The sequence below is a fragment of the Equus przewalskii genome, chromosome 2 (genome assembly GCF_037783145.1).
Source record: "Equus przewalskii isolate Varuska chromosome 2, EquPr2, whole genome shotgun sequence".
In the NCBI taxonomy this organism is placed as follows: Eukaryota; Metazoa; Chordata; class Mammalia; order Perissodactyla; family Equidae; genus Equus; species Equus przewalskii.
In genome coordinates this window covers 57,631,988-57,659,149 of record NC_091832.1, presented here as the reverse complement: position 1 = coordinate 57,659,149, position 27,162 = coordinate 57,631,988, and the positions used below count along the sequence as shown (strand labels likewise).

The following is a 27,162-nucleotide window of genomic DNA, read 5'->3' as shown; positions in this document are numbered from 1 at the left end:
TGTTAAAACACAAGTCCAACTGAGCATGTCACTCCTTTACTCCAAACCACTCAATGGCTCCCTACTTCACTCAGAGGGGAAAAAAGCCTAAGTTCTTACAATGTCCTGCCAGGGCCACAAAGTGGTGTGCTGAAGCTGGCTCACACCTGCTATGAATGTCAACTACTAAATTTTCAGTAATTTTCTGAGACTATGTAGGAATTTTGTGAGCTTGTTATGAAAAACAGTCATTATTAAAAATAGAATTACATAAACTTTAATAAGTTATATTAAAAACCAATAAATATCTCAAGCTCATGACTTCTTAATTAGTTTGTTACAGATTATCATTGTTTATGGCATTTTACTGTTAACTTCAGATTATTCATGTCTGTCATATGTGTATAGTGAAAATACTACATATAATAGTGTGCAATTACCCATCTCTTCCCAACTACATGTACAGTGACTCATGTCAATAACTTGAAATCAGTCACAGTAAGAATATTTATACTGCAGAAATAGGCAAATGCTATAAAACAGGACACACGTTAACTGGGATGTGTTGCAATATGCAGCTGATGAATGAAGAGGTGAGGTGCCCAATAAAAATGACTTATATATTTTATTACCTTAAATAGTAGAATCTATGTAGTAAAATAATGATCATAAAATTTTTATAGCACACAGTGGTTCGCTGGTTATCTTGTGGCAAAGTACTTAAGAGATAGTGAACTTAAAAGATGAATTATATGTTTTTTCTTTTACAAAAAGGTGATTAAAGTTTGTTGACTCTTTAAATGGTCAGTGGCTATCATCAGTATGCTAATGAGAATATATTTATTAATTAAACATAATCCATATCTTCATCAAGGGAAAAATACCATAACAAGAAGGAAGAACAGCCTTTAAAAAATATAGAGAAAGCATTATTAAAACAAATTTTTAGAAGTATTTCCACCACTTTGTGATTTTGATGCCAAAATCATTTATGAAAATCCATAAAAACTTTCATATCTATACATTTTTAAAAACAGAAAAATTTGTTTAAAATTCTTCTAAATGAAAAGTTTCAATGAATTTAGAACCTACTCTAAAACATGAAAATGTAACACCTTCTCATTAGTTTGCTAAAAAAATTGAATGGCATCATAGAAGATGAAAATTCTAACCCAACTGCAACAAAATGTTACCAAACTGGTGGATGAGTAACATGACACAGTAAGCACAGCAATAAGGCATTTCTTCCAAGGACAGTGATTAGAACCAAGTATTATAAATATGCTTAATTTAGAAATTGACCTGACTTGCCATAACGCAGTGTCAAATCAAGATTTTAAAAACAGTAAAGTATATTCAATCATATTGCTTTCACTAAAATGTAAGTTTAATGAGAATATTATTTTGAAACTTTATTTCATTTTTATCTCAACCTTATAAAAATTCCTATACATACATTAGTACACACATATATATGATCTATAAGTAAATATAAATATTTGTGAGATATAGGTTCAAAAATTTTTATTTATAGGCAGTTATAATCAAAAACCTTGATTGCTCTAGATTAGGGATGACCAACTTAATTGTTTTCAAGGACCAAACAAGTAGGTAAATAAAAAAGTGACATTTTAAAGGAATGAGCGTATAAAATAGTCGTCGGACCAATAAGCGCACACATGCCCATCTACAGGGAGCAGTGGCTGCGCAGCTCCAGCCAGTTGGTACTAGGCAGGAATGCTGCCCCAGGACAACCTGATCTTTGTTTTCATTGAGGTCCAGACCTTTTTGTAAAATCCTCTGATTTTTAAAACCTGGCAGTGTACTAGATAGCACTGGGAGGCTAAACACACATTTCTGTAAGCCACAGAGGGCTTGAGAGCTGCTAGTTTGTAACCTTTGCTCTAGATTTTCAAACAGAAAAAAATCTAAGTTTTATTAAGTAAATTATTCACTACTTGAAAGGAAAGAGATCTGACTATTGTAACTTTTAAAAAACAATCAGAGAATTTGAGAAGGCAGACTTTTCAGAAGACAAGTAAAGTCTCAAGGTGTGAACAGACACTGCAAAAATCAGTGGCTCTTTCTCAGAGAAGCAGTGTGAAAATAAATGGCTCCTAGTTAGGTATGTTGCTTAGCCAGATGCTCTCTAATTCTACTTGCAATCCCTACCCCAGCCAACGCCCACTCAAGTTTGGAAAATAAGCACAAGGGCAAGGGTCAAGAATGGGATGAGTATACCAGTCTCACACATTAAGTTTCAAAAAGGCAAAAAAAATGCTGAAGGTTTAATGGCTTCTTAGGCTGGTTCAAAATGTCCCTAGTAAGATGACTTTCAAGGTTCTATTTGAGGTCACTTACAAACGCCACCGTCTAAGATATGGAATATATGAGGGACAAAAGATTTGAGGGAGTTGGGGGAGAGATGATGGGCTTTTAGGGGAAAAGTTCAGTTTGAAGTATCTGAGGGACATAGAGAGGATGTCCTGAAAACAATTAAATACACATCGAGTACAGATCTCAGGGAAACACCTACGCTGGAATAGAGATACAGGAATCACCAGCTTGTAGGTGCAAAGAAAAGCCACAAGATCTTGAGAGTATGAGAGAACGTCTAGGGAAAACACAAAGAAGAGCACTAGATGGAAGCTGGAAGCCTGGGTGTTTCAACATTAAGGGGAAAGACAGTGTGGTGAAGGGGTCTTCCACGAGGGTAATGAAGTCGCCTGGAAAGACAGAAGGCCTACAGTGGAGATCAGGAAGAGGGGCCAGGTGCCAAGGTCTTTGATTACCATGAGGGAATGATTAGAAGGTGATAGATGGCAGCAACAAGACAGATGGCAGGAGCCTCAAATGAGATTTTATCTGACAGTTGAGAAGTAATTGAGAAGTTGAGAAGTAAATGTCTAGACATGTCATTGGTAAGCAATGAAAATGGTTCTCTACATCTTCCCTGATCCAAAGTATAAATCTGGGAAAATTAGTAGCCTCAATCATTGTCCCTGGAAGAAATACAGAAACAAGCTAAAGGGAAGCATGGTGCTCAGAGAAAGTCAGGTTTCAATCATGTCAAGGAGATAGAAGAGGTCTTTTGTGAAGCAGGGGGTGTAGGCAATTTGGCCATCTCAGAATAGGGATTAGGGGTTCTTCACAGCCCAGGGGCAGGACTTGGGAGGGAAGGCACTACCCAATGAAAATATAATATGAGTCACACACGTCATTTTAAGTTTTCTAGTAGCCACATTTTTAAAAAGTAAAAAGAAACAGTAAAGTTAATTAGTAATATATTTTATTTAACCCAGTGTATCCAAAATAATTGCATTATAGCATACAATCACTAAAAAAAGTTGAGATAGTTTACATTCTTTCTTTCGTGCTATGTTTTCAAAACCTGGTGTGTACTTCACACTTACAGCACATCTCAATACTGACCAGTCATCTTTCAAGTACTCAACAGCTACATGTGGCCAGTTGCTACTTTATAGAACAGACGAGTATGCTATAAAGGGAAGATGAGTCAGAAGCAAAAAAACAGAAGAGTTTAGCAATAACATGAGAGGAGTAACAACTGAAGGGGTTTACAGTTTGGATATTCAATGACAATTGAGATGTCAGGCATGGTGAAAGTTACAAGCTCTAAGGAATCAAACAGAACTTGAAGAACTACAATAGATATGGTGGGGCTTGGGATAGTGGTGGTTAGCCTCAGTCAGAAGAATGCCAGGTTCAGCCTTCTGTTGGCCAGGCTACATATGGGATGAGAATGTTGAAACCAGATGGTATTTTAGCCCAGTGCTCTCAGTTTTACAGAGGGAAAGCCAATGTCCAGAAAGATGAACTGATTTTTCTAATGGCCTAGGTGCAATTGTACAGGCAGCCTCCTCATCCTGATTTTTTATTCCAGAGTTGCTCTAAGCATCAGGATTACTATCTTTAAAAACAGAAATAACTTACTTCTGGCATAGCAGGAACATATAAAAAGCATTAGCAGAGCTAACTTTAGGGCAGCATTTCACTACCACACAAAGCTTAACTCTTACCAAGTTCGTGCCATTCTTAGCAAGCTTTTTCTTACCTTGTGAAAGAAGGCAGCACCTGTCAGCACCATGGACAGCTCACAGGAGTAGTTGGAGTTGTAAAGCCAGGACTGATGAGGGATGTCCCATGCATGGTAACGGCCAGGAAAACCCACAATGCGGTCCCGTGCTTCTCTCCACACCCTCAAAAACACAAGTATATGCACACATTTGAGTACAAAGCTCAAAGATTATCAGAAATGTTTAAATTTATTATTTAAATGTTTAAATTAATTATTGCCTCTAGCTTGCAGGCTCTGGCCCTTGGGCTGTTACTTCATTTTCCTTTTTTTAATTTTAAATACAAAATCCATTACAACGCACACAGGATAAAAACAAATAAACAGTATCACATATAGGTTCCTCAATAAGCCCCTGCTTATTGCTCCTCTAATTTCTGGCAGCTGCATCTCTCCAGCCCTTACAGAAAGAACAACCTGGAGTAACATGGGAAGGAGCTAAGTCAGGGGTCTCCAAAGTGGGGTATGCACAGCAATCTGCTAAGAAGCAGGAGGAAGATATCAATTTCTATTTCTATTTACTTTTAATCTTAATTTCTTTTAAAAAGTTTTGTTTTTAGTAAGCGTGATATATTAGTACAGTGGGACTGGGATATAATTTATGTATGTTGCATACTTTTCTTTTACTGAGAGGTACACCATCAAAAAAAGCTTAGAGACCACTGGTCTAAACACAGAAGACTGTCATCTGGAGTACAGCAGACTTAACTCCTGATCTGAACAGAGCTGAGGGATAAACCTGCACCATGAAAAGAATGGGTCTGCAGGACCACATACAAATTGAAGATTTCAGAAATTCAAAAAACAAACTGAGAATTGAATGTGTCACCAGAGTAAACTTTCATATCATCCCCAAATTTATAAGTAAGGTAGAACAAATAAAATCAGTTACCCAGCTTCACAGGCTAAAGTCACAGAGCTGACAGCACTTATGCTCCACGAACACTACAGCCCTGAAGAAGTACTTCAGGAGGTCCGTAAACAATGAACCATCACTTCCCCACCCCACCTCACCCCCAAATGGAGATTCAAACTGCCTGAGAAACTCTCTCATCACTTACATGGAACTTTAATTTGTAAAACACATAAGATTTCACTTCAAAAGAGTCCCTCTCCTATTAAGTTTGAAAGCAATAAATCTAGTCCAATAGATGAGAAACCACAACTTCTATCACAACATAAGTCTTCTAGATGAGCTTTCTGATACTTCCCACCCAAATCCCTACTTCTATCCTAATTGATCTCCTAAAATTGACTCCAAATTACTAAACTAAAAAGGTCTAAGATGTTTCCATAATATATTTGACATTTACAGATGTTAAGAATTGATAATAAATACCACTGGCCTATCCAATTTTTATATCACTACTCCTGAAAATACTCTCTCTTCAAATGCCTATTGCTCCTACTAGTCCTGAAATAGCAGAAGAAAGAATGAGAAACTGAGTATTGCAGTTATCTGAACTGCCTGATTAAGTCAATATAAGGCAGAGTCTCATTTGCTACATGATATCAAAAGGTAACATATCTAATTTGCTAAAGGCTGTCAACTAAGAGATGGTCGACTGGTTGATGGGTGTTATTATCTACTAAATAATAAGGAAGAAAATCAATGTGGAAGCACAGATACAAGATAAACTCAAAGAAAGGCTTAAATAAATTCCTGGGACGATGCATCAAGAGTTTTAGATAGTATGGTTTCAATGGATATTTGAAAGTTAGGCATTTAAAAATATCAATTATAAACAATGCTACCAATTTACATATAAAAGTGTGGCACATAATCAATTCCTTAACATTATATTCCAACTTATGCTGCACTAAACATTTTTAACCTATGTGCCGTATCATAGATCATGCTTTGGCATACCTTAACTTTAATGAATTATTCTTTAAACGTGTTAATGTTCTAATTACCTACACATTATGTTAGGAAAAAAGTTCCAAAGGTAATTTTATAGCTCAAACTTAAAAACAAAGAAAATTCACTGGATAATTTCAACTTCGCAAACAACTAAAAACAAATTTAAAACTAACGAAATCAAGACACTATTCCACTGAAGAATTTGAATCATGAGTAATAGTCTTCTGTTAACATTTCAAATTTAAATACTATTACCTTTGAAATAAGTGCATCAGTTCAACCTTCTCACGGTATGAACTTTGGCACATCATTTACCACATCATTTCCACGTTAGCAGAGTCAGTTAAATAAAAAAATAAAAATAAAAAAAACTATTGACAGCCCAAATACTATCTATTTTAAATAAAGATGACATTTTTGTGCAAGTCTGTGCAACTCAAAACAATTTTTTAATGAGTTACCTGAATGAAGCAAAAGGTCATGTTACTATTAATGTTTAATTTTAAACTGATTTTCTGATCTGCAAAACTTAGGCAGAATGGTTTTGAATAAAGATCAGTAAATATTGAAAATATTACAGTACATTAAAATAATATGGACTTTATCATACAAAGAGACATTCCTATCCTTGTTGATTATACTTCCATGTTTTTTCGTCTGGTTTGTTAAGAAGCAGAGGATTTGAAACACAATAGGAAAACAAAGTGTAAAATCAACTAATAATCAAAGAATGTATAAAAAATATAAAGTGAGAATTTGCTCCCTATCTAAAACAAGTTTCTTTTCCAAATCCCATGTTTCTTAAATTACAACAATATGTAAGCATTTTCCTCCTCTCCAAAATAAAATATTAAGGAACCTATACCAAACCATGGTAAAGGAAAAAGGTATTTCTTAGCTCCCTTTGAAAAGGAAAACTCATAAAGCAGAGCCATGAAGTGTAGAAAAACAGATCAACATCAGATCCAGTGGTGGCATTCAAAAGTTCTGGTCTAAGATAACAGACATAATAACAGACAAAAAAAAGGATACAGGACAAGAAACCCACCTTCCAGTCCACAATCCCACACCTCCTCTTAAACTTACACTATCTCCTTTTCTTTTTTCAAAATAAAGTTTGGGATATAAGTCACATACCATAAAATTCACTCATTTAAAAATGTACTGTTCATTGAATTTTAGTGTATTCATAGAGCTGTGCAACCGTTACCACTACCTAATTTCAGAACATTTTCATCACCTCAAAGGAGACCCCATAGCCATTAATAGTCGTTCCCCATTCCCCTCTCTCCCCAGCCCATGACAACCACTAATCTACTTTCTGTCTGCATGGATTTGCCTGTTGTGGACATTTCACATAAAGAAATTCATACGATATGTGGATTTTGTGACTGGATTCTTTCACTTAGCCCATTTTCAAGGTTCATCCATGTTGTAGCATGTATCAGTACTACATTCCTTTTATTGCCAAATAATATTCCATTGTATAGATAGATCACATTTTGTCTATCCATTCATCAGTTGATGGACATTTGGGTTGTTCACACTTTTTATTTCTTTGATAACTGATTTGTGTGTGTGTGGCAAAATATATGTAACAAAATTTACAATTTTAGGGGCCAGCCGGGTGGCACTAGAGGTTAAGTTCGCACGTTCTGCTTTGGCGGCCCAGAGTTCACCAGTTTGGATCCCGGATGCAGCCTATGCACTGCTTGTCAAGCCATGCTGTAGCAGGCGTCCCACATACAAAGTAGAGGAAGACGGGCACAGATGTTAGCTCAGGGCCACTCTTCCTCAGCAAAAAGAGGAAGACTGGTGGCAGAAGTTAGCTCAGGGCTGATCTTCCTCAAAAAAAAAAAATTACAATTTTAGCCATTTTTAAGTGTACAGTTCAGTGGCAACAAGTACATTTACATTGTTGTGCAACCATTACCACCATTCATCTCCAGAACTGTTTCATCTTCCCAAACTGAAAATCTGTACCCATTAACCACTAACTCCCCATTCCTGCCTTCCTCCAGCCCGTGGTAACCACCACTCTACCTTCCATCTCTATGAATTTGACACTCTTGATACCTCATTAAGTAGAATTATATATTTATCGTTTTCAGTTGTTTATACTTGTTGACTATTATAAATAATGCTGCTATAAACATTCATGCACTGCTTTCCGTATGGACATATGTTTTCAATTCTCTTAGGTCCTCTTTATCAGTCCCTTAAGAATATATCTGCCTCTTTCTTTGCTGCATCAGCTGAAGTTAGCCAAGATCCATGTTATCCTTTGCCACAGGGAGGAATCTTGTTATATCTGCCCTTTCCTTTTGAAACTAAGTCTGTTTCATTCCCACTCAGGTGAAATAAACAAATTGAGGAGATTAATGAGAGAAGGCTTTTAGAGCAAAGGATGCCCAAACAAATGAGAAATGAGGGCCATAAAAGGTTAGGATGTGCAGCCAGAGATAATGCGCCAGTTCCATAACCAGAAGCTAAACCTCAAATTTCCAATGACTGTTAAGAGAGATTTTAAAAGCCTTCCCATTATTCCTTCACCACTTGGAAATCTGTTGACAAATGGAAAGGTCAAGTCTTCCTAAATCAAGAGCCATAAAAGACAGCAAATGCCAAGTATCTTAATAAGCTTCAAACTCATTAAAGCAAGACCCCTCATCTAAATCATTCTTGGGATCTAGAGGTGGTCGGCAATTCTCCCGTTATCATCCCATGACTCTGGGCACAGCTTCCAGGCCTTTAGCATGCTCTAGACTGCATCATGCTGTATCAGAAATACACCGCCTCCTGCCCAGGGTCCATCATAACGATAAACAATGACAACTGTAATGGCAAAAGATCATTTCTGGAATCATCACATGGCTTTCTTCCTTTCATAAAAATAAGTAGAGGGAGCTGGCTATTTATTATCATGTACAAAAAAGGAAGATATTCCAGTTCAGCAAGATTTTTATCACAGCTAACAACAGACTCTTGCCTCAATAATATAGTAGGAGGACGTCAAAGAAAATGTGAGAGGTTGGGTGGGAGAGAGGAAAAACAGATGTTCTAATTTGTCAGGAATAGATCAAATCATTTCTTTATAGATGGATTTAAGACAAATGCAGCAATAAAATTGCTGCTCCTTTCATCTGAGCCTCTCCACTTATCAACATAAACCAAAGTAAGCTTGAAAGCTAGGCAGGACACGTCAGGCTTTCAGTGAATGGAACAAAAGCACAGAGAAAAAGAGTTCTCCATCCTGGATCCATACTTAATTCGAACAAGATCTCCAAGGAAATCTAGTGCTTCTCAAACTATCTGTGGTAAAGAACTAATTTTCCCCCAATTTATTGTGGCTTAATCTTTTTGTAAAATACAATAAAAATGAATTGCATGGTTTCTTGAATAGGATACCAAAAGCACAAGTAAGCAAAGAAAATATATATAAATTGGACTTCATCAAAATGAAAAACTTTTGTGTTTCAAAGGATATCATCAACAAAGTTAAAAGACAACCCACAGAATGGGAGAAAATACTTGCAAATCAAATCTCTGATAAGGGACTTCTATCTGGAATATATAAAGAACTCCTAGAACTCAATAATAAAAAGACAAATAACCCAAATAACAATGGTCAAAGGACTTAAATAAACATTTCTCCAAAGAAGACATACAAATGATCACTAAGTACATGAAAAGATGCTCAACATCATTAGTCATTAGGGAAATGCAAATCAAAACTATATTGAAATAACACTTCACATAGAGTAGGATGGCTATTAAAAAAAACAGAAAATAAGTATTGACAGGATGTGGAGAAACTGGAACCCTTAGACACTGCTGGTGACACTATAAAATGGTGCAGCCACCTTGGAAAACAGTCTAGCCACTCCTCAAAATGTTATACAAAGAGTTACCATATGATCCAACAATTCCACTCCGAGGTATATATCCAAGAGAAAGAAAATGTTCATACAAAAACTTGTACATGAATGCTCATAGCATCATTATTCACAATAGCCAAGAAGTAGAAATGACCCAAATGTCCATCAATGGATAAATGGATAAACAAAATGTGTATATCCATACGAAATGGATCAAGTACTGACACTTGCTACAAGATGAATGAACCTTAAAAACACTATGTTAAGCGAAAGAAATCAGTTACAAAAGGGCACATATGATACAAATTTTATATGAAATGTCCACAATAGGCAAATTTATAGAGACACAAAGTAGATTAATGATTGCCTAGAGCTTGGAGGGGTTGTAGGGAAAAGGGGAGTGACTGCTAATGGGGACAGGGTTTCCTTTGGTGGTAATGAAAATTTCTAAAATAGATTGTGGTGATAGCTGTACAACTGTAAATATACTAAAAACCGTTGAATATGGTTGAAGTATACCACTTAAACGAGTGAAGTGCAAGATGTATGAATGAATGAATTACAAGAACTGCATCAAAAAATGAACTGCAAGAAAAATGATCACACACTTGGATGTCACAGTAAATGTCAAATTGCTTTAAAAGCTGCTAAATGCTTACTCTCAATTTTCGTAATTACCTCACTGTGGACAGATAACAAACTGTCCATGGGCTAGCATACCAGCCCATCACACACTTTGAGTAGCCCTGATGTTCTGCATTCTCTTATCTATAATGTTCTCTCGACTGAGATATTTAAGCTCCAACTAAGAAATACTAAGATTCAGGAAAAGAGTATAGTTTAGAGGTTGAGTGGAAGTTTTAGATCATGCAAACCTGCATTTGAATTCCAGCTCTGCCAGCTACTTTCTAGCTTCATGGTTTTGTTCTCTTGGATCTCAATTTACTCCTATATACAATTTACATCATCACATTTTACGAGGATGAATGAGACAAACCAAAGTGCTCAGCAAGTGTCAGGCACACAGTATGGGTTCAACAAATGTCATGCATTAGCATCATCATAACCACCTCTTCCTCCTCCCACTCCTTCTCCTCTTGGATCTTTGCTTCCAACCCCATCTTTCTCCAAATCTTTCAGGCCCTAAGGTTCTGGTACTGTTCCACTGCCCCAACACACCGCAACATTTTGCTTCTGATAGCCTGGGAGTTATTCTCCATTCCTCTAAACACAAAAACCTCAAGTTTCCTTTAGGAAACTACCCCTTGCCTTCACTCTCAGTCCAAGTGGTCTGCGGTTGGAGGGTGATCTACTAGCAGCTCCAGGGGCAGGTAACCCCAGTCTAGCCAATCACAGAATGCCATCTCCTCAGGCACAGAGGAGAGCCTGTATGAGCACAAAGGCAACACAGAGGAAAGCAGAATCTAGAGATGAAGAGAAACGGAGCTCTCCAACATCATCTAAGACCCTGGATCCGGCTATATCTTAAAAGTTAGCCCTCACTACCTCTCAGGATTTCTCGGTTACTATCAGCCAAGAATAGTAATTTAATTTTGCTGCCTAATCCAGGTTTCAGGTGGTTTTCTGTCGTTTGCAAACTAAATTGTTTCTTGATTGAAAATCAGCTCCTCACCGAAACCCAAACATGATTTCATCATGGCGGAGGTGAGCATCATCATCAATAGACAGGATGGCCTCTGTCTCAATTTCATTCCAGGGTAAGAATCGATTGTTCAAACTGTTCTTTTCAGTACGGACCACCTGTAAGGAGGAAGGAGAAACACTAACGATCAGTGCTGCATTATAGAACGCAAAACCAAAACTGCCTTTAGGTCAAAGGAGACTGTAGTTAAATTTACTGAATAATTCTGCCTGGTTACATATCACTTGTAAAATCCAGCACATGCCTTTCAGGAATAAAAACTGCCTTATAATTCAGCAAATATATAAGGATTTCACATTTTAAACTTTATTCATTTGCTAACTAATTTTCTTGTGAAAGAAGCTAACGCTGAGGATTATTTTACATATGTGATAAACACAGTCTAGGGAAATTAAAAGTAACTTTCCCAGGAGAACACAAGGTGGCAGAGTAGAACTGAGAGTCCCAGCTCTGGGATCCCCAGTCAGCTCGTAAACGTTAAAACCAAACTGTCAAATCCCTTGAGTCTAGGTCACTTCTGACTCCCAATTTTAACGCCCTTTTTTGGTATTAAAAAAAAAGTAGTCCATCCAGTTGAGGTTAATTATTTCACTTTTGCAATTCCTACCTGCAGCACTGACTACACATATAAAAGCTTTTTCTTTCAAAGTATACCCAATTTAGTACCAACAGCTTCTGTGTCCACAACAAATCCCAAGACAAAGAATCTCTATCCAAAGTGACCCATATACACAAAGCAATAGTTTCTTCATAAAACAAAGATTAGTGCCCAAACAGAACTACATTACAATAAAAATATTTATTTAAACCATGTCTCAGATAAGAATAGTTTACTACAATGTAGGTAGTAGCTTTGTTACTCACCTTGCCTCCTAATGCTCAGATAAACAGGGTGACCATACTTGGTACTTTGATAGCTCATTTGATTTGTACAGTATCTATATCTAATTAATCCAACTAACAAGGAGCCATCATTTTATTCTCAAAAACCAGAAACAGAGAGAACTTCTAGAGGAATCATCTTTCTAGAAAGCCAGGAAGGGTCATCTCACTTTCAACAGAACGTTTTAGTTGTACTGAGGACGACCTCTACCTAGCATGATGAATGCAATTATATCCGGGGCCTAAGTTTATGAATGGTTTCACTCCCATGACTCATGAGTACTGCCTCTTCCTCTTAAAACAGTCTTTCTCCTAATCTTCTACCAAAATTATTCTCCCCCTGGAGACCCAGGTCAGATGCCTCCTTTTACTACCCTCCTTGTCAAAATTAATCACTTCTTCTATGTTCTGAAACAGAATCCTCATACCTCAATTAATTCATTCCAGCACACTAAGGATCCAATTAGTTCAGAGTTAGAAGAGCCTTGGAGATCATATGGTCCAACTCTCACTTTATACACGGACAACTGGCAACAGCAGAGCTAGACTCTAACTCGTACCTTCTAATTCCAAATCAGTCTTTTTCTGCTAAACTTACGTTAAACTTATAAATCTAATCAAACCAAAGCCCCACAGAAAATGCATTATTAAATGGTGTACACCATCAAGAGAGAAAAATGCTGCCAAATAAGAGCACAAGAAATAGTTTATCACTTAGAACGTTTACTTAAAGAGCTTTTAAAGACTTCACCTCAGCCCCAGAGGAGTTCCTCCCAAGTCAAGACAAGGAAGGATCTGGAACAGATTTGCTACTACAGAGAAGAGATGTCAGAGCCAAGCAACAGACATAGAAATCCATCTTGCCCTGCAGCATGTTTGACCAGTACAAAAATCCCTGAGCTTGTAGCCTAGGTCTCCCAACGTCAGATTGAGCAGTGACAGAGCAAAGGCACTGAGGCCTGGGTCAGGGAAAAGAGAGAAGGAAGGAGGGGGAGACAGCCAAGTACTCACCATACTAGCTGCGGGCTCCATCCCCAGGGAGTAGGAGAGTGGCCAGAAGCAGAAGAAGCCAAATGCCAACCTCAGCAGTGGCAAAAAGCCATCTATCTTAAGACATACCCAATTTCAAATATATTAAAATGTAAAATAATGTCCACCTTAGAATCAACGGGATAGTAGCTGTTCACTCAAATGCCCCCAACAAACTACCCTCAGATCATTCATTTGACTTTCTGAACACACTTCGCATTCACTTAAAACAGAACTGCAACTCTGCCAGTTCAGATGAACAAAGCTGCCCTTCAACTCTGGCAGTGAATCCACACATCTTACAATCTAGTAGCAAATCCACATAGCTTACAATGAATAAAAAAATAATAGAAAAATCCAAGTCTTGAATATTCTATTGTAGATTAACAATTTTGTGGGTTCATCACCAGGATTATCTACAGCAAAATTAGTAATCCAGGATCACAGCACAGAGCTTTAGTACTCAAAGTGTGATCCCAAGACCAGCAGCCAGGGCCTCACCTGGGACTCTTACAAATGCAGAACTGCAAGCCTACCCCAAACCTACCAAGTCAGAACCTGCGCGCCCACAAGATCCCCAGGTGATTCCTATGGACACTGAATTTCGAGAGGCACTAGAACAGAGGAAAAAGCATGGATTTGTAGTCAACCAGACAAGCCTGAGTTCAAATTCCAATTCCACCACGTACAAGAGGTGTGAACGTAAGTAGGCAACCTCTCTGCTAAATCAACAGAGCACCAAGTTGTGTGGAAAATCTGAAGTTGTTTATTAGCCAAACTTAATCCTATAAACAACTGAATGCTTAATCTAAAAATAAGAAACGAGGAAAACTAAAATGATCATGATTTGATACCTAGAGCTTATCCGAAATTTTTGATACAATTTACAAAGTAAATCAAATCAAAAGGACCTACTTGTTCTTTGGAAGACTCAGAGCTGAAGGCCGAACATCAACTGTGTTTTGGCCTAGATTTCACATCCAGTTTTTTGAGCAAGTTTAAAAAGCCCATTAAGAGGCAAATCCATTAAGAACAACTATTATAGATTCCAGAAATACAGTGTGCGTACTACCTCTCCTCATCCTGGCACAACTCCTCTCGGGATGACAGCAAGATTTTCAGGATTAGGGAACTGAAGCAACAGCCGTCCGAATAAAAGAAAAGTTTTGCAAGATTCACAGAAACACAACATCAAGTACTGCAACAGCTTATCTGTGGCTGGCTCACAAACAACCATAGCCAGTAAGTCTGCCTGAAGAATTTAGAGCAGCAGCTCTCAATTAGGAGTGATCTTGCCCCCCAAGGGACATTTGATAATGTCTGTGGACATTTTCAGTTGTCACAATTAGGGGGGTGGGTGAGCTACTTGCATCCAGTGGACAGAGTCCAGGGATGCTGCTCAATCCTAACAATGCACAGGACAGCCCCTACAACAAAGAAGTGTCCAGTCCAAAATGTCACTGGTGCCACTGTTGAGACACCTGATTTAGAGTCAACCACAGGAGAGAGTAAAGCAAACTTTAGAGTAAATGTAGTTCGTTATTCAAGGACTTTTTCCTCATAACCAAAAAGAGATTTCTGTCCTTATAAATTTTGCAAATACAAACTAAAATTAAGTGGGGTGGGGGAGGGGGTCGGCCTGGTGGCACAGCGGTTAAGCGTGCATGTTCCGCTTTGGCAGCCTGGGGTTCGCTGATTCGGATCCCAGGTGCAGACATGGCATTGCTTGGCACGCCATGCTGTGGTAGGCATCCCACATATAAAGTGGAGGAAGATGGGCATAGATGTTAGCTCAGCGCCAGTCTTCCTCAGCAAAAAGAGGAGGATTGGCAGTAGATGTTAGCTCAGGGCTAACCTTCCTCAAAAAAATAATTAAAATTTTTAAAATAAAAAATAAAATTAAACGGGGGGGGGAAGGGAGCTTTCTTCTAACTGGTTTGCTTCAAAGCTATAGCGCTTAATGGCTAGACAAAAGCTGAGCAAACCAATGTTGATCCATTCTGGCACCAAAATCAGAAGGACCAAAGGACTCAAATATTTGTAATGCAGACATGCAGATCATCACCGGCCTCTAAGAGTCTGAAGAATAGGAGATCAACCATGAAAGAAATGAGTCAACCAGAAGTAGTATGTCATCTTTAGGAAATATTCTCATTTTTGTTATGTTTTGTTTAAAACCAGGCTCCCTCCTTTCCTTAACATTGGCCATTTTTTCATGCCTTATGATTACACCTTAATAACTTGTGAACATGAGGACTGACTTTCAAGTTAATGATTTTAATTACTGGTATGACACTGACCAGAAAGTAGAGCACAGTGCCTGGCATACAGTAGATGTTCAACAAATGTTTCATAAATGAATGAACAAACCAATGAGTAGGAAACAGGATCTAATTTAGCCCTGTCCATTCTATTTTCAGAATATGGAATAAAAGACGAGAAGTTCATATATTAAAATTATAAACATTTGATACACTGAAACCTCTTAGTATTTAATTTAATTTTCCATAGAAAAAATTCATCAACCTACAACAATCAAGTCAGGAGCAAAGCTCACTAAACATTCATTTTTCTTGTTTCACGTACAATGCTCCTTGATGATGCTCCACTCACTCTTCTGTTCATCATTCAGTTCATCTGTTTATCATTCATAAAAGCCTTGACTTTCTCTCATTGCACCTGGTTTCTCATCACAGTGGAACAGTACAGCAGGCATGGCCTAAAACGCTACCATACGCAAATATATGCAAGTGTATGCATGATCAAAAACTAATTAGTAACTTCAGTTAACATTCAACTTGGTTCCAGAGGAATTCTGGAGTTTATGAATGATAAAAGAACTACTACTTCTTCTAGTATGTTAACAAGGCATTTGTCTTCTAAATCCAGGCAGAACTAGCAAATCCACATGAATCAGCAAAGTATCAATTCACAACATAAATATTTAACTAGCCATCATGATAAGTTTGATTCCCAATTGATAGTTCGCAAATATCTCTTAATATCTAAGGGATCGAATGTAAGTAGTTATTGCCATTAACAAGAAACAATGAAACAATTTAGTAAGAGACAGTTGCTCAAGTGAAGCAGAATAATGAATGTGGATTCAAATGGAAGAACTACCTAAATATGGAATCTTTTTCAGCAGCTCATGACTAGCCATAGGCAGGTCTTTGAAGTTGGTAGGCAAGAAAAATAGGATATGAAGAGATTAAGTGAATTAAACCAAGTCACAAAGTAGACTAAGAATAGACAACACAAAAAGGTAGAACATCCCTGAGAAGCATAAAATTAGAAAATGTATGTGGAAAATATAAAGCGCCATACAACTACATAATGCCACTTACTAAATTCAGCAATTTAAATACACTTATAATGTTGTCCTTTTTCTCTTTAAGATCAACGTTTGCCCAGCCATCCCCAACAGTCTCCAGTCTCCAACAATACACACATGCACAAGGCACTTCTGTAATGAATCCACTTCTGAGAATGAACCTTATGTCAAGCCTCATACAGGCAATAAAGGTAAACAGCAACTACCTTTTATCCTCCACCCTGCCCTGTCCTCTAACTTAAAAAGGTAACCCATCATAGAGCTTGGGAATCAAGAAAATGAGATCGAAAAGGAAGCACACAGTCATGTGTACATACTTGTGAGGAGCACGTGAAATAAAGCTTGAGGTGATTGGGTGGAGAGGTGATCAAGAGAAGAGAGGACAACTGAAACAGAAGGAACATTTAAACTTCTTGATTTTTCAAGAGACTCATTCAATAAACACTAAGTGGTGGGGGCAAAAAAGTCAGGAAATGCAAAGAATGAAGGGAAAGAACAAGAAGGTAACACAGTGAATTGATTTTCTGTTTATAACTTTAAATTTGGGTCTAATGCAGTATAAAAAATAGTAATATGTTTTAGGTTATAAGATAAGTCTGTTCTAACTTATAAGAAAAAAAGTTACCAATGATCCTTGTGAAACTGAAGGCAAAATAGCATAGGTTAGAGGTTCACCATCAAATGAGAGAATGCATGTAAAGAGCATGACACAGTGCCTACCTAGCCCATAGAAAACGCTCAAAACGGTTAGCAATTATTATAACATGAGATTAGTACAACTTCGTCCTATTTTAATTTGTAAATATTTATATATAAATATATATATAACCTGTGCCTTTCCAAGAAATTTAGATTTTGATTTGATAAAACAGAAAAATATACAATCAACTATGGTCAGAAGTCCTAACACTTACATTCTAATTTAGGTATTAATTAGTCAAGTGACCTAAAGCAATAAAATTCTCTCAGTTTCAGATTCCTTACTTTGAATTAGTAAAAAGAGTACATATAAACTAAGAGGGGGAGACATTACCTAAAGAACTGATTTGCTGCAATTAGTAAGCCATTTATGCAATGTCACTTTTCAGCAATTCCTTTGTACATCTATAATTTTTGCTATTAATTTCTGATTTCTGATAGCTTTGTTTTACATAATTCTCCTTCACTGCCATGCAGCCCATTCTCACAGAAAAAGATAACTATAGTTATAGCCACAAAGTTATTAGATAAAATAATGTCAAATTAAAAAAAAACCCACCCAGATACACTAATACCCTGTGAAGTCTACCAAACTTTGTACAATCTTGGACCTAGAGAAACTGGACAAGTTTTTTCCTGTTAGCTTCTCTCAGAAATCACAATTTTAGGAAATTATCATCTGATAATTCAAGTAATATTTTTAAAAGTAGAGTGAACATAGATAAAAAATAAAGAGTATCAACTTTCTAAGGAATAAGGCTTTAGAATTATCTCTACTCCTGCTTGAGGTCCAGCCAGAAGTAAAGCCTTTAACAGCCTGATAGGCAGAGGCCCAAGCCCGAATATTAATGACGCTGAGTTTACTACACAGCCAGTTTCTCTTCCAGTCTTCTTTCTTTTTTCCCTTACTAGACTGCTGGGGAAACAGTATTCAAATAACTACCCTGGCATGACATTAAGTTCCAAAAACAGAACTCTTCTTGTTCAATTCTAACATCAAGGGCTGGGAGGGAGGGAAAAGGGCAGTGAAAAATAATCTTGTATCTCTCTAGTTTTCATTTGGAAAAAATGGTGCATTCTGGCCTTGCCACTTCCACAGAGAACCTGGAGTCTTCTAGGGAGTGTGGTATGCTTATCTCTGAATTCAGCATCTCCACCACTACTGCCCTGGTCCAAGCTACCAACACTCCTCACATAGGCTACTATAATAGCTTTTTAACTGTTTCTGCTCTTTTCCCCAGAGTCACACACATATCATATTACTCCCTGCTGAAAACTCTCCAATGGCAACCTAACACACTTAAAATAAAATCTAGAATCCTTACCATGGCCTAAAGTGCTAGCTTCTGCCTTCTCCGACTTCCTTTCAAACTCTCCCCTCAATCACTCCACGCTAGATACACTGAGTATTCTTGCCAGGTCTTGAACAGGACAAGCTTCTTGCACTTGCCATTCTCTGTACAGTCCTCCAGAATTTACATGGCCCATTCTCTCACTTCATTCAAGCTTCTGCTCAAACGTTACCTCTTCAAAGAAGCCTTCTCAGGCAGTCTGTGTAAATTAGCTATACCCTTTATAGAGAAGAGAAAAGTCAAGAATTGAGGGACTAGCTGTCACAAGACTATCTGAGAAATGAGTGAGTCTATAGTGCGAAGATGCACAATGTGTTGAGTGAGCAAGACTACACTGTTAACTGAAAGATATCCCCTTCATAACCAGCCCAAGTTCTAAAATTCCAAAAGAACAGATTTTGACGTTCTCATTTCCACAGAATGCTCCAAGAAGGACACTCTATTTGATGTGTTAACTGGCCAGAGTAAAGTAAATAACTCAAACCAATATTTTAAGTGGGACTATGTATCAAAAAGAGATCACTTGGAGGTTTCTGCCTCCAGGATGGCTGAATAAGCTCCTACCAGACCCAGTACTCCTGTAGATGGTAACTATAAACTCCAGACAAAAATACCAAAAAAGCAATTGCCTGAAGGCACAACAAACTATGGAGCAGAGCTGAAATTTAGGAATGAAATACCAACACGGGGAGAATCACTGTTGCTTTTATTCTGGGAGTAGGCCAGAGTCAGTACCATGCAGGAGAGCTTAAACTTGCACACAACATCCAAGTCTTTCTGGCCTGAAGCATAAGAGGAAAGAGTATGGGGCAACCACAGCCCAAGGAAAGAAAGAAGATTCCAGAAAGGAGACAGCCAGATAGAGGGAGCTCTAAGTTCTGTGTACAAACTGCCCAGTCTCTGACCAACCCCTAAGCCATGCATGCTTGGTGCTGTTTCTAAGCAGACCAGCTGAAGATTAAAGGACTGAACTCCCATTTGAGTTGCCATTCAAGAGACAGACCTTACAGTTTGAGTCTAACCAAATTAATTGTCTGCTCAAACTAAAATATCAACACTTTTCAGAGAAATAAAACAAAATCCAGTCTTCACAACGTAACACTCACAATGTGTAGGGTTTAATACAAAATTGTTTAATGTACAAAGAACCAGAAAAACATGACCCAGTCCTCAAGAAAAAGGAAAATCAATGAAAACAAATCCCAAAATGACCCACGTTAGAATTAGCATTGATGTTAAAGTAGCTACCATAAAGCAGCACAAAGTGGCCATGCTAAAGTAGCCAGCATACTTCATATGCTAAATGAAGTAAAGTATCCTCAGAATGGAAAAATAAAGACAGCAATAGCAAAGAAACAGAAACTATTATTTTAAAAAACATGGAAATTGAGGAACTGGAAAATACAATATCTGAAATTTAAAATTGACTGGATAAGCTTAAGAGTAGACACAAAAGTCAGTGAACTGGATGACAGATCAAAAAAAATTATCAAAACTGAGGAAGATAAAAAAAATATTTAAAAAAATGAACAGAGCTACTGAGAACTGTGGGACAATATGAAAAAGTCTATGACACATATATTGGAGTCCCCAAAGTAGAGGAGGGAAAGAATGAGGCATAAAAAATATCTGAATAATCAATGAAAATTTCCAAAAATATGATGAAAAACATAAACTGATAGATTCAAAAAGCTTAGTGAACCATAATCAGAATATAAATCAAAAGAAAACGAACGCAAGACATATCATAGTCAAACTTCTGAAAACCAAATATAAAGAAAAATTCTTGAAAGCAGCCAGAGAAAAACAACACTTTACGTACACGGAAACAAAAATTTGAAAAAGTACTGACATATCGTCAGAAACAACGGAGGCCTGGAAGCAGTGGAACATCTTGAAAGTGCATGAAAGTGGGGGTCCCCAAGGTATAATGGAGTTTTTCAAAAGACCAGCCTTCAAATCCCTTGGCACAATACTACTGTACATTTGACTTCCATTAGATATTCTTTGTTGTTACCCTTCAGGAGCTAAGGAATCTGACTCAACTGTTTACAAAACAGGCAACAGAAAGACAATCTCTGTATGACTCCACTCATACATGTAAGTTAAACATGTAGACAAAGAGAACAGATTAGTGGTTACCAGGGGAAAGGGGGGGTGGGGGTTGGGCACAAAGGCTGAAGGGATGCACGTACAACATGACTGACAAACAGTAATATACAACTGAAATTTTACAAGGTTGTAAACTATCATAATCTTAATAAAAAGTAAAAAAAAAAAAAACAAAGGCAACAGACAGACAGCAGTTGCCCACTATCACCACCTCTGTTCAGCAGTCCCACACCATTCAGATGAGAGATCTGCTTCAACTGGTGGCATTTGTTCCATCTCTGGGCAGAGTCCTGTCACCTTGCCCAGGCCCTATTCAATTTAAACTGAAATTCTCTTTACATAAAGCATTTGAGGAAGGAATGTCCAAGAATGGTGGTAGTGAAGATCACATTTACTCTAAGCCAGATCTGACGTAGCTCCCCTTTGTTATGTAAATAGTAGAAAAGAATGAGAAATTTTAATACATATATCCCAGTAGGTACTCCTAATACAATCTCTCTCTACTTAAACACTTCGGGTTCAACAGATTTCACAGCTTACAAATATGTGGCATATATGCCTATGGTTAGATGGGAACCTGAGCATAAGAGAAGCACAAAGCACGCAGCATTTTCTGAAATGGCGTGCAGGTTCCTGGGTTGATTCATTTAGCCAATATGCTGATTTCATTTTCCCTGAAGGACTGGAATCTGAGAGACTGCCTGGGAACCACCCTCCCCCTGCTAATTTTATAAAGACCTGTTAACTATAATGTAATGGATAGGGTAAGTCTGCATCCTAGGTGGAAAAACCACTCTGAGATGTCTCATAATGCTGCCATTTTTCCACAGGGGAGACAGCTGCCAGTCTCTCTCAAGCCTGATACCTGGGCATGTTGGCTCTATGCCTAATAGGTCCGTAATTCAACTGCTGCCCAAAAAACCTGCATAAATAGAAAGCATAGTCAAAATATTTAGAGAATGGAGTGAAATTCTCCAGCTTGAAACTGTTTCCTCTTTTTCAGAAGAACTAGAAAAAACCTGTATCACTAATATGAGCAAGCTATTCAGAATGGCCTCCCATTTGGAAAGTTTCTGGCATTTTCGAACAAGGCATTGTATTATTGCAACGAGCCACCCAGTAATCAAAGAGGACTACTTATTTCCCACCAGAGTTAAAAGAAAGGATTAGTTCTGGTAAGTTCTCTGATGAATTTCAGTTATTGTTAATAAAGGTGGCATCAGCTTCTCTACATCCCTACCAAATTCAAAGAAAACTCAGGAAAAACAGAAAACAAAGGCTGCTTTATGATTCTATTTGAGTAGCATCTACCTTTCACAGAATAAATGCTTTTTAAAAAATTTCAATGACATTCAAAAAGTTGTAATTGAGAAAGAAAAAAAGTGAAATTTAAATTTACCTGGGAAGGTCTATAAACAAATCTCCCCACTTTTCTTAATATACAAGATAAATTCTAAGATCAAATTTTTTGCAACCCTACACAGTCTTTGAATAGCTTCAGATTACAAATTCAACTAAATAAAATATAAGAAAAGATTAGAGCAGTAATAAGCAACTAGCAACAGTAATAAGAAAGAAAACTTAAAACAAAGATTTTTACAGGAGAAAGTAAGTAGTAACAGCTGTGACACAAAGGGAAATTATGTAGCAGATACAAGAGCCTTTATCAGAGAAGTGTGTGAAAGCTGTCCGTAACAGGCAGAATATCTATACTGCCTTCCATCTCCTTTGACATGAAGGGATAAGAAAGAATCAACCATTGGGCACCTTTCTAGATTCCTTACTTGTATTATCTTAGACTTCTTTTTAATCCCGAAGTCGAAGAAGTTAAGTAATTCATCAAAGATCACAAAATGACTATTTATTCACAGGTCTGTGTCACTCCCAAACACATACTTTTCTATCATACCATGCTGCTGCTCAGAAAATATTTCTCATGAATTAGTTCCTCAATGAAATAATTTTGTTTAAAACTGGTCTAGCCCAAGTATTCCCCTTCCAGAAAAATTCTTCCTTAAAACTACGCTAATTTTCTTAAGCAATGCATGGCCCATCAGATCTTGCCCTTCTTTGCTACTTTTTTCTGTAAAGTACCTGTGCTGCAGGGTAAGTGGTTGGCAGTTTGCTTAAGACTTGCTCTAAGGCCTCATATTTAAGAGAAATGGGTAATCTCATAGATTGCCAAATTTACATCAGAAAGTGGATAAACAAAGTATTCAGAACTAAAGCCCTATCTTGCATATTTGGCTATTATTTTTCCTGGAAAATATAGCATCCTAACCATGACAGATGGAGTAAAGAACAAGAAAGAACCTGCAAGAGACTATAAAAAGAGGTTCAGGATCTCCAACTCCCAAATATCAAACCCTGACTTCAGTGTTCCAAAAGACTTCTATGATATCCTGGTAAAGGAATGACAGAGGTCTCCCTCAATCTTTGGGAGGTGATTAAAACTGCAGCTTCTGGAATCAGGTATAGTATAGGTCAGCTCCTCCATTACTAATCATGACCTTGGGCGAAATAATTAACCTCTCTGGGGCCAGCCCAGTGGCGTAGCAGTTAGGTTTGTGTGCTCCTCTTTGGTGGCCCAGGGTTCAGCAGTTCAGATCCCGGGTGTGGACCTATGTACCACTTATCAAGCCATGCTGTGGCAGGTGTCCCACATATAAAATAGAGGAAGATAGACACAGATGTTAGGTCAGGGCCAATCTTCCTCAAAACAAAACAAACAAGCAAACAAAAAATAAGTAACCTCGTTAAGCCTGGTTCCATAGATATAAAAAGAAAAAAAATCATAATAATGATATAAGTTCTATAAATGCTAAATTATAGTGTCTAGATGGTACGCGCTTCTTAAATGTTATCTTTTCATCATCATTATCACCATCAACATCTTTATTATGACACAGAAGAAGTCTATAGGGTAACTGAAGGGGTTTTATAAACTTTCTGGGGCCAGCATCACTTTCAGTTTTGGAGAGTCTTAGAAGATTTAGGAAGTAAGCAGCAGAGATGGAAGTGGCAAGGCCTGAAAGAACTGAAAAAGAAACAAGCAGAAACTTCATAGGGAAAGAATCTGTATAGGTTAAAAAAAAACTATGTGCGTATATATACACATACACATATATATATGGAAAAGGGATTCAGAGTGAAACAGTATCTCATGCAACAACTCATTTTTCTATTACCATGATGGGGACGCCAATGTCAGGCCACAGAAGGTCCTCTGATGGTAGCTTGGGAGAATTCCACACCACCACCACCTTATTCAGGTAAGGGAGGCCATTCAATCTCTCTAAAGAGTTCATAAGCACTTCCTCCCGCTCATAAGTCAACATCACTACTGTGAACTGTTCTCGTGGAACATTGCCTCCAAGTGCTGCCTGAAACTCCTTGCCAGAACCCCCAGCTCCACCACCAATAGGCCGAAATCCAGTCCCTGAACCCAAGAATTTGGCCTCTGAGGGCAACACAGGGTCAAAGGGTGTGTGGGGGAAAAGATGGAAAGGCCCTGGAGCAGAGTTCCAGCTGCGGTAAAAGTCAGTGACAGTCAAAGTAAAGTTGCGGAGGTATTTTGGCGAGGCATAAGGTGGCTCCGTTTCTACTGGCCCCAGGTCCAGGTCCCCATTGTCAGCCATGTTGGGATCAGTTCCAGCCGCCTTGCCTGAACGATGGGGGATCTCAGCTGCTGCCTCTTCCCGGATGGGAGCGGCTGGGATCTGTATGCGAGTCCTAATCATAGCCAGTACAGTATTAAAAATACTGTCAGCAGTCGAGAAGTAAGTCTCCCAGAGAAATCGGCCTTGCCGCCTCATAGCCAGTAGGTCACTATCTGAGAGACTTCGTAACAGGAAGTGAACCTCTGTAACACGTGGCTTTGGCACCACCAAGGCTGCCTCATTCCACTGCAGCATGTCCTGGTAAGGAAGCTGTACTTGCTCCCCCAGTACAACTGGGACAGCACCAACTTCCAAGGCTTCAAAGAGCCGTGTTGCACACCCAGATGAAATAACCAAGTGAGGGTCCCCAGGAGTGATAATGAGGGCAAAGGTAGAAAGCTTCAGTAATTCTAAGCGGTCCTCCCGCTCCCCACACAGTGCCCACTCAGTAGGCAGACTGGGTTTTGGCTGGTTTTTGCAGGTAAATTCTACCAGGACCTGATCTAGCTTGCTATCTTGTACAGCCTTTAGGGTAGCAATGATACGATCGTCATAGTCAGCTGGAGGGTCACCCTCCATTTCTTCTTCAAAGGAGCGGGCCTCCTGAAGGCTGGATCTCAGTGATTCAATCTTCTCACCCTGAAAGGTAAAGAGATATTTCCGCTTAACTGGCACCTGTGGTGGGATTTCCATGAAGTTGGGCTCAGACATGGCATGGACTAGTGGCGATACTACCAAGTCAAAGCCAGGTCTGTACTGGGCAGCATAGAAAGTGGACTGGGCCACCATGGCACGGCCTGTGCTGACATTATATAGTAAATTCTGTGTATCTGACTTCCGTGACAGATTGATGATAACATGGTTGTGTCCATCTGTCCGCCAATATGGTAGAGAATACAACTGCTTCTCAAGTTCAGCAGGCCGCAGCACTACTGGCTCCTGCATTTCTCCCACTAATATCACATAAAGGCAGGCAATGTCTGCATTTTCTGTAACATAAACGTTGGCTCGTGCTGTAGCCTGAAAAGCTTGCTTGACCAAGGGATCCAGGTAGCTGCCAAAGGCAAACTGGTCACTGTCATAAACATAGACTGGAAAACCAGAGGTGAGAGGGCAACGAGAATAATCAAAACAATTGTGCAGCCGGCAACCCCGCAGGACCTTTGGGGGAGGAAGGCCAGCATCATCCTTCTCTGGGAGCAATCGGATGGGCAGAGAAAGTTTGGGCTGATTTTGGGCCATCAGCTCTTTGTAAGAATGCTCAGTCTGGCTAATGACATTCTTAAGCTGAAGCAGGTCCTGCTTGGCATTCTCAATACTCTTCTTACAGGCTTCGATCTTCAGATTCAGCTTGGCAATTTCACTGTTGAGCTCTTGCCGCTTGGCTTCCAGCTGCAAGAGCTCTTCACTTACAGACTCACGGATTCGGCAAAGATCCAGCACGTGCTTTACTTCGCATAGCTCACTACCAGCCCGTGGGCCAAAAATCCGCTTGCCTGCCTCATCAGCCTCATCCAGAGTGGTGAGATAATAGTGAGCAATGAGGGGGAAGAAAACCAGAATGATGAAGAGTGTAAAACTGAGCCACGTGAGTCGGATACGGTTGGACCACCGTAACATACAGGTTTGACCTCCATTCCCCACTCCCCCATTCCGCAACATGGTATAGCCCGTCATGAGTTCCTTTGTGGCTCTTGCCCCCTCTGATCACGTTGGGTCACTCGCCATAACCATGAGTTTCAATTAGACAAAACTCAATCTCTTTTCACTCAGAAGTTTCTGTAAGAGTCAGTGTGCTCCCTGCACAAGGCACCAAATAGAATGGAAATTTCATTTTCCTCAGCTGTAATTGAAATGGTCTCTGACTCTATTCCAGCAGATTTTGAGTTCTGGTTGTTGACCAAAGAACACATCCTTAATCTTTATTAAACGATAAAAGGTACCACACTGTTGATGAGATGAAAGGGAAGAGGTCCCTGATGATGACACCCAGGAAAAATACCCTGGAATTAGACAGACTTTTTCAACTGCCATAGCTCTTGTTCCTTGCTTTTGCTGACCAACCAATATGCATAGTTACTATTCACAGTTCTAAAGTAGCTATTTAGAACACAAATGAGTGCCAGCCTCTTAACGATGTCATTGCCAACAATCAGGCCTGCAAGAGAAAGAGAACCATGTCAGTCTTGAAGAGATTATGTTTCACAACTTTGCCCTCCCCCAGTACATTTCTAGAAAAAACTTAAATCTTATAAGATGGAACAATGGTTGGAACATTGATGTGTGTCTCACAGAATATTTTAAGTTCAATGCAGGTTTTGTTTGGTATGGATATTTTACTTGTGGTTAATAAGAAATGGATGAGGATATGTGTCCAAAAACAGCTTCAGTTTTTACACACACACACCTTCTTCCTATTTAAGTGGATACAGAGCAGCATTAGAGCCCTACAAAATGATGATCAACTACATTCAACAGAGGGCAAAGATGTTTGCAACAATCTGTATTCCAGACTTAGGCATCATCTTTAGATGAAAAGAAACACCTTCCTATCCAGTCTTGGTAGCTATGTTCATTCCTGACATGAAAGTCTCCTTTTGAAGCACTTTAAAAAA

General features: G+C 38.6%; 1 protein-coding gene across 2 annotated transcripts in view; it reads right to left on the bottom strand.

The window, feature by feature from the left end:
• Positions 1-26,689, bottom strand: part of EXTL3 (exostosin like glycosyltransferase 3) — a 41,329-nt gene extending 14,640 nt beyond the window's left edge. Inside the window, exons 1-3 of one of the 2 annotated variants that reach the window (XM_070611376.1) lie at positions 24,077-26,689; positions 11,451-11,578; positions 4,055-4,199 (exon numbers count right to left, since the gene is read on the bottom strand). In XM_070611376.1, coding sequence (XP_070467477.1) covers positions 4,055-4,199; positions 11,451-11,578; positions 24,077-26,224 — 2,421 coding nt within the window. In that variant the 5' untranslated portion in view covers positions 26,225-26,689. The remainder of the gene's footprint in view (positions 1-4,054; positions 4,200-11,450; positions 11,579-24,076) is intronic. The other variant, XR_011537701.1, reaches the window with a different exon arrangement.
• Positions 26,690-27,162: the final 473 nt, after the last annotated feature.